The sequence below is a fragment of the Temnothorax nylanderi genome, unplaced genomic scaffold (assembly GCF_030848795.1).
Source record: "Temnothorax nylanderi isolate EJ_2023f unplaced genomic scaffold, tnyl_v1.0 TNYL_tig0028_pilon, whole genome shotgun sequence".
NCBI classification, from domain to species: Eukaryota; Metazoa; Arthropoda; class Insecta; order Hymenoptera; family Formicidae; genus Temnothorax; species Temnothorax nylanderi.
The window spans coordinates 565506-578419 of record NW_027249090.1 but is presented as its reverse complement, the minus strand read 5'-3'; the positions used below and the strand labels follow the sequence as shown (position 1 = coordinate 578419).

The following is a 12914-nucleotide window of genomic DNA, read 5'->3' as shown; positions in this document are numbered from 1 at the left end:
ACGTGTTAATTTAACATTTTTGTATGTACAATAGACATCTGTATAATGTTAAATATAATTAAAAAGGATATTTTTTAAACAAAACTACATTATTTTTATGTTAATTTTACGATTAAATATAAAATGTGTTATTTTAACATTTGATTTATTTAAATATGAATTTAACACAAAAAAATCAGATAACATAATCAAAATTAGTTAAATTAACACATAAGTATGTTACATTTTTAACACAAAAACTTTAACAAGGTCCATTTTTAACAAAAATACACAAAATTTTTTACTGTGTAGACATTCCGTCGTGCTTATTATTTCAAATTAATAGAAAAAAAAAACAGTTATTTTTTATACCAAAAAATGCAATTGTAATAAGACAAAAAGTGCATCTGATTTTCTTTCTTCAAGAGAAAATTGAAGAGAAAGAAAAAATAATTTTTTTGAAAAGAATAAAAAAAATTTCTAAGCATACATTCTGGTATATAAAGTTAAATTAATTTTTTATGTATTGCACTTTACGTGTAACGCGTTATCGTATTTTTTTCTTGCAATTGATCGGCGATCGATCAATTGGTAAGTTAACAAGTTTGGACAACTGTATTTACCGACGTGAACGTTGAGCAATAGATGTTGAGCAGAGGGCGCCTATGACAGAGCGCTATCCTGTTCTTTTTCTTTATTATGTAATAAATCCGTAATTTTACCATATCCAAGTTGCACTGTAATTTCATAAATTCGCATAATTTTCAGCACATTTAAATCCATATAGTTTTACTATATTTAAAAGTCACTCAACAACAAATTCATCCATAATTATACTCAAAAATCATTTTATTTTACTATGATATTATTTATTTTATTCTAGAAATTTAGGAGATAAAGCTATATAAGCCTGCGATGATATTGTTTATTAATAAATGATTTTCATAAGCACAGTAGAGAGAGACCCCCATATAACATGGGTTCATATAACACGCACGGAAAAATTTTAATATTTATTTTAAAAAATATTTTATTATTACTTTTTTAATATTTATTTTACTTTTTTTATAATAAAACATCTTATACCTTTCACGAATATGTGTTTCCATATGCATAATCCATATATAATTTCCATGTATAATTTATGTGACTCGTATAACACGGATTTATATAACACGGAATGCATTCCTAAGTGTTATACGGGGATCTATAAATTATTGAACTATTGTACTTCTAAGACTCTTCATTGTGTGTTTTTGCGTAAGTTACTTCTTTGTGCACTAATAAAAAATTTTTCTCAGTTCAAGGCAGGAATGATTAATTCGCACAATCATTATAAACTTCCTACAATCACTCGTTAATAACGTTAATAACAGATTTATTAACAGATTTAATAACGCAAAACTATTAAATAAAGATTGTGAGGACGGCGATTAAAAATAATCTCATTGCAACGAGTATTAAATGTACAATTATATTTTTTTTAAATACCTGCATAATTGAGTATAATGTATATGCATAAGCAATATATGTTAATGAAATAAAAAGCTTTACAGGCCTCTCAATAGGAGAATTATATTGAAAGAAGTCGATTTTAAATATACATTTACACATACAAATCGTTATAGCATTCAGCTATGTACTAAATTTAAAAAAATATCTGTAATTGATTTCGCTTTATTTAATTTCGTAGGATTTTATCTCATTCTATATTATTTTATACTATTAATTTTGTAGTCAATTTTGCTACGCACATTTAATCGATTCAGATAAGTTGATTTTGAAAAACTCTCTGTTATGTTCTATTTGAACACTATCGTTATGCATCATGGCGTGTGAATTACTAATAATTACGAGAAACATCTGTATCGTGATCATTATTACCACGTAAAATCAGTCTATCAGACTTCTACCAGACTTCGATCATCATTTTTCAACCGTGACATGTACGAGGATCGTCATACTTCGCATCATGAGAGTAATAATTCTTACGTCAAGCGTTCTACCGTGTGTAAATAATGTCGCTTCTTTATAATTAATTATGAGCGTATGTGAATCATTATACATATACGGAATACGCTGAAATTACAACGAATCGGGTAATGGGAAGCTAGACTAATTGGATGTCCGTGAAAGATAAATATAACATCATTTATAATCACTTGATTTTGAGGAACTGATCTTAATGAACACAATTAAATTATTTATTAATATTAATTATTAATTTAATATTAAAAATATGCTCTAAAATGTCGATATAAATATTAAAGGTCTCTCACTTTAACTCACTTAAAATTGTTTTTAATCTTGTAATAATTCTTCTAAAACAATTCTCTCTAATCGTATAGTTCGTCTTCTTGTAATACGATTTATCACTTTATCAGAACTGTTTGGAGTTTAATTTATTCACAGACGTGGAAAATGCGTCATCAAATCATACGAATGCGGTTACGCGATGCTTATCTTAATCGCGAGTGGAAACGTTAAAACCTCGATACACATAAAACAAATCTCGTGTATCTGGCAAAAGTAATCGATATTATTCATGGTTTCGACAATGTCTTTTAATGATCGCAGTGTTTCCCCTCTTAAATACTTTTACGAATAATACATTAATAAAATACGTTTTTTTAAATTAAATTTAGTACTATTCTATACGAATTTAAAACTCGCTTTTTGTATGATTTCTATAATTTATTTACTAAATAAAAATTTAGCGAATAAAATATGTGAACCAGGAATTATTTAATCAAATCGGGAAATTATCATTTTGCACTTTTTAATTATATTTAAAACTTCGATAAAAAATTCAAATACTATAAATTGTCATGAGAAGAACAAAATGGTATTTCCAGTATTAGACACATTTGATTTCTCTTAGTGTGAAATTTAACGTTTTAATCAATGTATCTGTCAATCTGTGTCCCATTTCATAATATGACGCAATAGACACAGGACAGCTGGGAATTCATATTTATTATGAATCATATATCATCGTTTTTTATTTCTTTTTCTTATGAATTATGGTGACGTCGCAAAAGTTTCCTGAATTGATTCAGCAGTCGGACATCTCAAACCATCTTATCTTCAGCCAAATGTGTCACGGTGTGCAGGGACCTTTACCGCGAGTCGCGTCAACGAGCGTCGCGTTGAAATCTCCGCATTGTCCCAGATACGCCCAAGGCAGAAAAACCACAGACTTCGGCTTAGGTCGTTCAGAATCTTTAATCTTTGCACATCTTTGCTCGTAGATACAATGAAACTCTTAAATGCTAGGAAATTTTTACGAACGAATCCACGATTCCGAGTGGAAGTCTTGTCTGACAACAGCGTGTTGTCCGCGGAACACAAACGGGCAAAAAAATCTCGCGTGTGCCGACACTCGAAGATGAGCAAGTCGGCATTAAAGTTTTTTGTGTCTCTCTCCCTCTTAATGATTTCTACCTTTAGTCTCTCAAGAATGTTAACACTATTTATCACATCTTACATAAGATAATACAAACATGCACGTAATTACGATCGACGGATAAATCCTGATATGGTCATTGAAACAGTAGCTTGAGAAAAAAGCTGACAGAGTTCTCCCTACGATACTTTTGGTCGTCGCAATCTGCGTGCAGTGACCATTAACTAGTCGCGCTAAGGCCTTATTGCAAACAACGCGATTTTCTTGCGGTCCAGGATGACGCAATCAGTTGGCAGCGAAAGTAACATGCAAACGCGTACGCGTTTGAAACGCGAGGGATAATTTGCGTCAAAAAATTATAGAAAGAAGGTAAATTGCATACTGGACGGTGCCGGGAAAAAATTTCGGCTTCGACGACAAATACCATAATGTGAAATCGATTTCTGTTAAGCAAGAATTACAAAGAGTCGTAGTCTGTTATTTCTCCTGTACGAAATATCGGTCATGTCAATCGCACAAAAATTTAGTTGTAGAAAAATCGACACCAAACTGGTAAACTATGGTACCAGTTAAAAAAAAGAAAGTCAGTTTCTGCCGCTGAAACTGAAGTCGAGAGTTCTAGGACACGCTATATAACAGCTAACGGAGATTCGTATGTGACGCCAAATCACGCTCTTTTCTAATGTAGCCTCTTCTCCCTTAATTGACGTGTAGGGAATAGCAATGACGCGTATATCACTCGTAAAGTGCCTGTTGCGTCGAATGGATAAACGTTCGCTGAAAACGTCGCGACAGGTTCGTAACGTGCGCGTCACGATAAGTTGCAACTTCATCGGTCATTTCATGCAGACAGGCAACGGAAACCGCTTAATCCGATGTTAACAGTTAGATTACACGCTGCACCTTTTTCCAAGGCCGTCACGACCGACGAACCGAATTCTCGAACGCGACTATGGGAACGGGATAAAAGTCGATACGCTTTGAGCAACCGGCGAACATCTATCGCGAGTATAGTACAACTATTTTTTTACACAACTATTTCAAGTGATTATAAAGTAATATGACGGTAATTCTGACGTATGTATGTTTGTGAAATTAAATTCTAGCTGTCTTTTGATACGTGAGAACAAGACTTGAACGAGTTATCGAGTCTCGATAGTAGATTTGTTCTTGAATTATAAAAATTAGTATCTCAACTCTATTTTGAAAGAAAGAAAAAAAATGCAATCAACATTTTTGAAGATAAAAAACTTCCGCCTCGTTACATCTGTCTTTAATGAGAGAAAACTTAAGGTCAGAAGTCAGAACACCCTTTATATGTCTATTATATTATATACATGACGGGTGTTGAAAATTGAGCTAGATTTTATTTACTTGGTCGCGTCCATATCGAAATTGTGTTAGAATCACTTTTCAAGCTAATTCAAGCTCTTCTTCGAACGGTCCATTGTTTTTTATACCTAGCTTACATCTATTTAGGTATCCTAGATATAAGTTTTTCGTAAAAAATCTCATTCATATGAGACTGAGTACAAGATCATTGCATTAGTCTTTCCCAAGCAACTTGCATCTACATATGTTAATTGAATTATCCGCGAGATATGGATATACATGCAATATAAAAATATCTGATAAAAATGAGATATACATATATATATGCTTAAAAATGATTGCTTGAGAAAGATTAATTATTTACAATAGGATTCAGAATATTCTTCTAACTTTTAAACAAATAAATGATTAAAACAGAACATATTACAAAGCAAAATAACATAATGACACGATTGATCGGTAATGATGTATTTCTTTGTATGTATAGTTTTTAAAAGTTAGAAGTAAGAATAATCCTGAATCACTGTCTATAAAAACAATTGAAGTCCAATTTAAATCTCATTTCCTCTCGCATATCTAAGGCTACAATATCGTTACAATATATGATATACGAAAATATAACTATGTGGGTCCTAGCGATATTTCTGGTCCTAAAGATGTTTGCAGGAATGCGCCGCGAGGTGCGAGTCAGTCCGTGTATAAATGTAATTTAAACTAAGAAATTCTCGTACTATACATGTACAGCGCGGCGAGGCGCGCGTCCAAGATCTCGCGCTTACGCGGTCACGGACTTCGAGCTGGTATTACCCATCTTCTTTGTGAACTCCATAAGGAAATCCCTGTAGAGGAGCGAGTCCATGTTGGACGAGAGAATATAAAGTATCCACCAGTCGCCGAGGTCAACTTTTCTGCTGACGCTGTGGCAAGTCTCGATGGGCAACAGTCTCGTTGACAGGTGCAGCAGTCTCGGCCGTATCATCGGGGCGAAAATGATCAGCACTCGATATATTACCAGAGCGATTAACATGACGGCCAGTATAAAGAACCAGAACCAGATGAATATGTATGTCTTTTCGTTGACGATGTTCAACGGCAGAATACAGAGCGAGTCGTGCTGCTGTATTGTGCCTGAAGCTCCGTATTTGTGGAATATGCACTTGGTGACGCGAGGAAACACGTAGACCATGGGGTCAATTCGCTCCTCTTGCGGCGTGTCCGAGAACTGCAGTACTCGCAAACCATAGCTGAGGAATTCGCCGTCGAAGAATCGATTCATCAGATAGAGTTGGCCGACTATGTTGACGAGGCACAGAATCTCGCAGGCGAAGTACCGATACACGTACGTGTTGTGATTCTGAAAGCACAATTCGTCGCTGAATTAAAGCAAATTGGACTCAATGAGGACGAATTGGACTTAACGCGGTCATCTCCCTCTCTCATTATATTGTTCCCCCTCGGCTCTCTGGTCGTCCTCCAACATTCTGCCTAAGTGACACCGGGACATCTCGCATAATCTCTATTAAACGCAACGCAGTGTGACTTAGTTCCGTTTTAAGAAATTAACATCTAAGGAGGATTCAGATTAGAATTTACCAAATATTTTACATCGCCAAAAAATTATGATTGCATCCAACGGGATTTAGATTAGAACTTATTAGGTATTTTACATTGCAAGAAATTATGATTGTATTTAAGAAGGATTCAGATTAAAATTTACTAGTTGTTTTATAAAATCTAATGAGAAAATCATCTTCATCCTTGAATAATAAATCATCTTAAACACTGCTTCTTTTAATAATTTTTCAGCGAGTGGTTATCTATAAGTCAATCTAATCTCTCAGTATATTTTGAAAACATTCTAATGCGACAATATTATGGATTATGGCTAACGATAACAATGACACGTGCGATGTTGTTGAAACCCAGTAAGTAGATATCAGTGGCCACCAAGGGCGGCAAGATACCAGCTAAATAATGGATCAGTTTCTACACCTTCTCACTTTTCATATATTACTATTTTTCATCTGCCAAGTCAACACTTGTTTAATCGAAACTTTTGGAGCCGATTTGTTCGCGTTCTTACCCTGATGTGCATCATCAAGTAATCCATGAGAACGTCTTTCTTCTTTTTTAAGTTTTCTTCGCTGTCCATGCCATAATTCATTCCCATGACCAGCGCTCGCATCAGGCCGCCTTCCCAGAAGCCCCATAGCCATTGCGGGATGTAGCACAGAACCGCCTGTTAACAAAAAGATAACTAAGTAAATAGATCAACATTACATTAATGTTGCTATAAGCTAAAGAACAGACTGAGTCAGTTTTGTGACGTCAATTGTGTTACACGAAACTTATCGAGACATGGGAAAGTGGACTCGAAAGTTAAATATTATCTTTTTTCACAATTTTTTTTGTACATACATTGAATGCTCTCAAAAATAGAATTATCTTTATTACTCTCTAATTCTCTAACGCATTCGAAAATTAATTGAAGATTAACGTGCAATTTTTTTCAACCTTTTTGCCTCACAATTGTAACTATACAAATCTTTGCGGATGGGTATCAAAGCGACCATTTATGATCTCCTACGCACGAGTCCGCACGTGGGCCGCAGTCGGCCACCAGACATAAAGGACAAGCGTGGATCAGCGGAAAGACACAAAGCGGACGAGCATAAAGAAGGGACAACACCACGAGGAGAGACCTTCAAGGGTCCTCCCTTCTTACGTTACGTGGCGCGCGTTCGCCGTTCGCGGCAAGAGGCAAGATCGCCGATAAAGAGGAGGGAGGCGGCAAGGGGGTTGCTCTCTCTCTCTCTCTCTCTCTCTCTGCTTACCTGGAAGAACAGTACGAAGCAGACCCACTGATAATACGTGTAGTATTTCCTCGCGTCGACATCCCCGAAGTCGTTGGCCACTCCTGGATGGGCGACCTCCACGCCGACCTGCGGAAATACGAGACTGCAGTGGTGCGGCGATAACGATGACATACCGCGCTATACGCATCCCGACGCGATAAAGCCATTTGACCCTCCTTAGATGTCGATAACGAGAAACCTCCTCTCCCCCGGGTCTGCATGGTTTTGCTAGAAGTTGACGCTGGCACTTCTTCGCCGTCGACAATACGAGTCTTTCTTTGCGCAACAATGCCTAACTGAACGTGCGTTTTCTCAACTGGATACCCCCTCGTGATTAGCGGACCCTAATCAGGAGGGTCAAGCGCGCTATTACGCGCTCGCTTACGAAGGGCATAATAATATCAGAGACAATTAACAGTGTCGCAAATTATGTTTATCTTTTTCAAATTATTTTCACTCATTTAATTTCCCTAATTAGGATATCGCAGGAACTCGGGCGATATTTTAACGGGGTCGTTGATAATTAATCGTTGATACCATATATGGTACTTCATCGCGGTACACAACTCATTGCACTGATATGCACGTAAGCAATCTCTTATCTTAAAAATATCGCCGGTTCAGGGCTAATCAAAGGAGGGGATGCATACATTTGTCAAAGATTACATTTATACCGTAGTGCAGCGGATATAAAAGCGGATATAAAAAAAGGCTTTAAAAAGATATATAAATATAAAAAAAACTTCTCGCAAAGGTGATCGAGGGAAATCTGCATGGTAATCAATCATGGTAATTTTTATCCGTTTTTTTTTTCATCCCGTAAAGGCGACTTATCAATTCACACGTCTATAAGTGATGCTGGCGGCCAAAATTTTGAAGTATAATTTGCGAACGCGTTGTATATAAATTAAAGTCAAGTATAGGGAATTATGTTTATATAAATGCTCTTTTGGTTTTATACGATTCTCTATATTCGCATGCATAAATTTTAGCAACAATTGGTGCTTTCCATTTACATCAAAACTCAGATAATTCTCACTTGTGACGTCGTTCTATCCTTTTTGGCAATTAATGAATAATAAAGACAGAATGACGTCACAAGTGAGAATTATCTGAGTTTTGATGTAAATGGAAAGCATCTAATGTAATATATGGAGGCTATTTCTCTCGGCTCGATTTCCTTGCGCTGTTATCATTACATGGCAAGTACGTGCGAAACTCAATTGTCCCACGTATTTCGATTAAGATCGTGGTTGACTGCCTATAATTTCCAACATTTCGTCCCAATCTATCTTGGATTAATTATCCCCGCCTCATTAACCGTGTAAATGCCATTCCCTCTGCTTATCCTCGTACATCTGCATATTTAAACATTTCGAGCGAAAATGTTGAGCTTGTCAACCTTCATTTCTGCCAATAAATTCGCACGGCAAATTCTTGTAATATAATCCGTAACGATTTTGTGCTTCGATCGCAGAATTCGAATGGATTAGAGATACTAAACTATCCATAATAATAAATTTGCGATTATTTATCGTATTGCGAGTGCCACCCTTACAAAATTCACCCGTAAAGATATGTGTGCGAAACCACATATCAGGTTTATCACATATGGAAATCAAATGCTGATTACGTATCCGCTACCGACCTATTGGATCGAAGCTGTAAACGTGACAAATCTCTTAACCGCAAAACGATATCGCGTATCGAAAGCGATATTATATACAGTATGATGCAACGAGATGAGGAGATCGCGATATATCTGGATCGTAATCGTAGAATAGCCAAATAAACTATTGTACGAGTGTAGGGCGATTTCAAATGTATAACTATGGCTTTCTATTGTAAAAAAGAAACTATAAAGATCAGCTATGCTCGCGTCCGCAGCTTTGATTGACTCAATAAGTCGCGCGTCAGCCGGTAATACAATCTGTATTTGATTTCCATGTGTGATAACTTGGCGATATATGATTTCGCATATATAGCTTTTATTCGACGCGCGAATGTCGATGGATAACAAATAGAGACGATATTTACAGAAGCTGCCTATTGAACAACGAGCAAAAATTCCAAGTATTTTAATAGAAAAAATAATAGAAAAAAAAATTTACAAAATAAGTCGCCTCTATGAAATGACGAGAATTCTTGTAAGAAGATAATGAATACTAAGAACTTGCACTTTCTAAGTAATTTAAAATTTAATCAGCGTGGTGATGTAACAAACAATTGGCTCGTTAATCACTCTTTTTGCCGTGAAACATCTTGCACGGGTATTCACAGAGCGAGTTAATCTTACTTGTTTAAACGTTATACGATCAACAAACGGGCAGCAGCCGTGGAAACTTTTTCGTAACTTTAAAGGCAATTTATCCATGAATAGGGAAATAGTGTGTAGCGATTGTCGATTGACCAAGTTCACACAATCTCAAGTATGATACACAACGTGCTATTGTAATACGATAGACAACATTAGCAATTGCACTGCGCTAATTTAATTAGTTTTATTAATAAAATACCCACGGTAAAAAAATTGACAAATTTATTAGCAAATTGGCAGTAAATTCGAGCAGTAGACATCAAGGTCCGTATCGCTCGATTTCCGCGGTTAATCTATACCGTCATCTTTCATCGTCAAACTTCATTTCTGCCGACAGCGCGCGGCAAATTCTTATTATGATTTATAACGATTTTCCCGCCCACAAAAACTTGTAGCAAACACTGAGAAATCTATTCTCCACAAACTTGGCTCGCGTTTGAATACCTAACATAATATAAAGCAAATCGAGAATTTAAAAATATCTTGAGAGTAAAAATCTCAGGACAAACCGACTTTTATAGAAGTATCTTATTCGCGATTTTGTGATTCGTTAACAAATTTCATATATAGCGATCTTCTTCGATGTTGTTCACCTTGACACGTAGACTTTTCCCAATGCTACATATATCGGATATAATTTCCGACGTTTTTATTGCAATTAACATGTCGTTCTCGATTAGTTGATGATCCGTATCGGTTAATGAGTATCAATGGAGAGCGGGATTTACGCTCGTCGAGGTCGAGGATGAGAATACGATCGTTACAATCGGAAATCACACACACCTGTCGGTTGAACGCGTCCGGCATGGTGAACGTGGACGTTATCCAGCAGTAAGTATTGATGACGTTGACGGGCAGGCCCTGGACGATGCAGGAGATCGGGTTACCGACATATTGGGTGGCCGTGATCAGCAGCGAGCACGTGAACAGCAGCACCGTGGTGAAGTGGTTGTGCATACGAAACAGTATCGAGTCCGTGATGATCTCCTGCCGCTTCAGGTACTTGCTGAGTCCTCCCAGTAGCTTGTACATGATCGCGTCTGGGTGTCGCTATCGAGCAACCGCGAGGACGACGTCCTCCACGAAGGAGGACACAAGCAACGAGGACGCTTTTGAAAGACGAGGATCCACCGGTGGTCACCTCGACCGCCACCGCCGCCGTCGTCGTCGTCGTCGTCGTCGTTGCCGCGCGCCGGCCACTTCCACCTCCACCTCCACCGACACCAACCAACACCACGTGCGATCGTCGCGAGAGCGCGAGGTCACCTCTCCTCACCGGCGGATTGCGAATTTTAACGGCGGATTCAGGACCACGAGGACGTACCATCAACCGGCACTAACGAGCGTAGCTCATCCACCGCGCTCTCGCCGCGCGAACGAAAGCAGCAAAACGAAACGAGAGAGAGACACGAGCGTGCACGGTTGTGTCCACGCGGCGTGCCTCTCTACCTCCCTCCTTTTTTCTCCTCCTTCCGTCTCGCCTTCTCTCTCTCCGGGTACCCCGGCTTCGCTTCGCCTTCCTCTTCTATTGCCCCCTCTCTCCTTGTCTCACCTTCTTCCTCCCTCTCGCTCCCTCTCTCTCCTTTTCTCTCCCTCCTTCCGCGCGTGCCCTTCTTTCACGGCCTCTCTTTCTCTCTCCGTAATCCCTCTATCCCCGCCGGGGGTCCTTCCCTTCCTTCCCTCTACGACTCTCCGTACCGAGAGATCGGTCACCGAACCACACGCTGGACGAGTTCCCGACGAGTTCCCGACGAGTCCTCGACGTGTTCCAGTTCCTCCTGCGAGAGAGAGAGAGGAGAGAGATCGCCCGCCCGGCTCACGCGCCCGCGTGAATCATTTAGCGAGCGGGTAATAAAAGCGCCGTTGCGGGTTGCGGGAAGCGGGAAGGAAAGGGACGAGGAAGAGCTGCACGAGGCGCGGAGTCGCGTCTTCGTCCCTCTTCGCGCTACTTCCGTTTCCTCGAGTCCTTCCTCTTATCCCCGACGCTTCCGCTCTCTTTTCAGTCCTGATAGCTCCCTGTACTATTTTATTTCCTCTTCGTCCAGATAATTTTTTTCAATAATCATCCTTTTCCACAATCTCCTCGGTAATCAGCCGACGAATTCCTTGAACAGTTATCTCCTCAGGCACGGGTATCCTTCTCTTGAGTAATTATCACAGAATACATTTGTGGAATTCCCGCGCGTTCTGTTAGCATCCGACTGCGACGGACGCGTAAACAAACGCGGCGCCACACGCTACGAGGATCTTCCTAGTAACGATCCCTCCGTCCTTCTTCTTCTTCTTCCTTTAGCTTCTCGATTTCTCAACCGATTACCCTCGATCTCTCCAACGATCCCTCCCATTCGCGGCCGCGGGACGTTAAGGTAAAGAGCTAAAGGCCGGCGGGCCTCGTCGTAGACGTTCCCTTCTCGAGGACGCGAGATTTCCTCCCTCCCCTTTGGCCCCCCCCTCCTCTTTTCCCAGTTTCCCTTCGGTATTCCGGAGGACTCGCAGGACAGCAGAGCTCACGGTACTCCACGTCCACGGTGAACGCAATGTGGCCGCACACCGCCGTCGCGTATCGAGGAAGCGACACTAACTACCAACTGTCAATCGCGCCAATCCCCCCCCTTCTCTCTTTCTCTCTCTTTCTCACGCTCTTCCTCTATCCCCCTTCCCGACAAAGTCGTCGTCGTCCCCTCTCCGCACAATCGAGCCTTCGTGCACGCACGATGCGAAACAAAATTGTGCAGCGGCGCGGCGGCGCGGCGGCGGGGCTCGCCGCTCTAGGTGCCCCGTCTTCTGCTCCTCTCGCGCGGAGGAAATAAACGCCTCTCCTTCCTCTCTCCCGGTCTTTTTTTTTCTCCCACAGAAAACTACCGTGAGACAGCCGCAACGTAGAGTGCCGGCGTGTTGCGGCATGTGCGTGGTACGTTTGTGCGCACGCACGCACGCACGCACGCATAAACGTAACAATATCTTAAGCGGCAACTGACGAGAAGTCGCGGTTGTTTGTTGTGTCGTCTAGCTAGGGGAAGGGGGG

At 39.6% G+C, this 12914-nt stretch overlaps 2 protein-coding genes across 4 annotated transcripts in view; one reads left to right on the top strand and one right to left on the bottom strand.

Annotated features, from left to right (window-relative positions):
- The window catches only part of LOC139770253 (uncharacterized), a 160946-nt gene that overhangs the window by 116865 nt on the left and 31167 nt on the right, over positions 1-12914 (top strand). The window lies entirely within an intron of this gene.
- Ogre (optic ganglion reduced) lies at positions 3186-12466 on the bottom strand. Its single transcript, XM_071702052.1, has 4 exons — positions 10673-12466; positions 7552-7659; positions 6801-6956; positions 3186-6071 (listed from the first exon to the last, which is right to left on the bottom strand). Exons 1-4 carry the CDS (start codon positions 10919-10921, stop codon positions 5493-5495), a joined length of 1092 nt encoding a protein of 363 aa, XP_071558153.1. The 5' UTR covers positions 10922-12466; the 3' UTR covers positions 3186-5492.

Bases quoted from the DNA above. Each gene is read 5' to 3' on its own strand.
- Ogre (XM_071702052.1), bottom strand. From the start codon at position 10,921: ATGTACAAGCTACTGGGAGGACTCAGCAAGTACCTGAAGCGGCAGGAG. The intron at 7,660-10,672 runs GTGTGTGTGATT...GTATTTCCGCAG, and splicing joins CGGACGCGTTCAACCGACAG to GTCGGCGTGGAGGTCGCCCA. The intron at 6,957-7,551 runs GTAAGCAGAGAG...TTTTGTTAACAG, and splicing joins GCTTCGTACTGTTCTTCCAG to GCGGTTCTGTGCTACATCCC.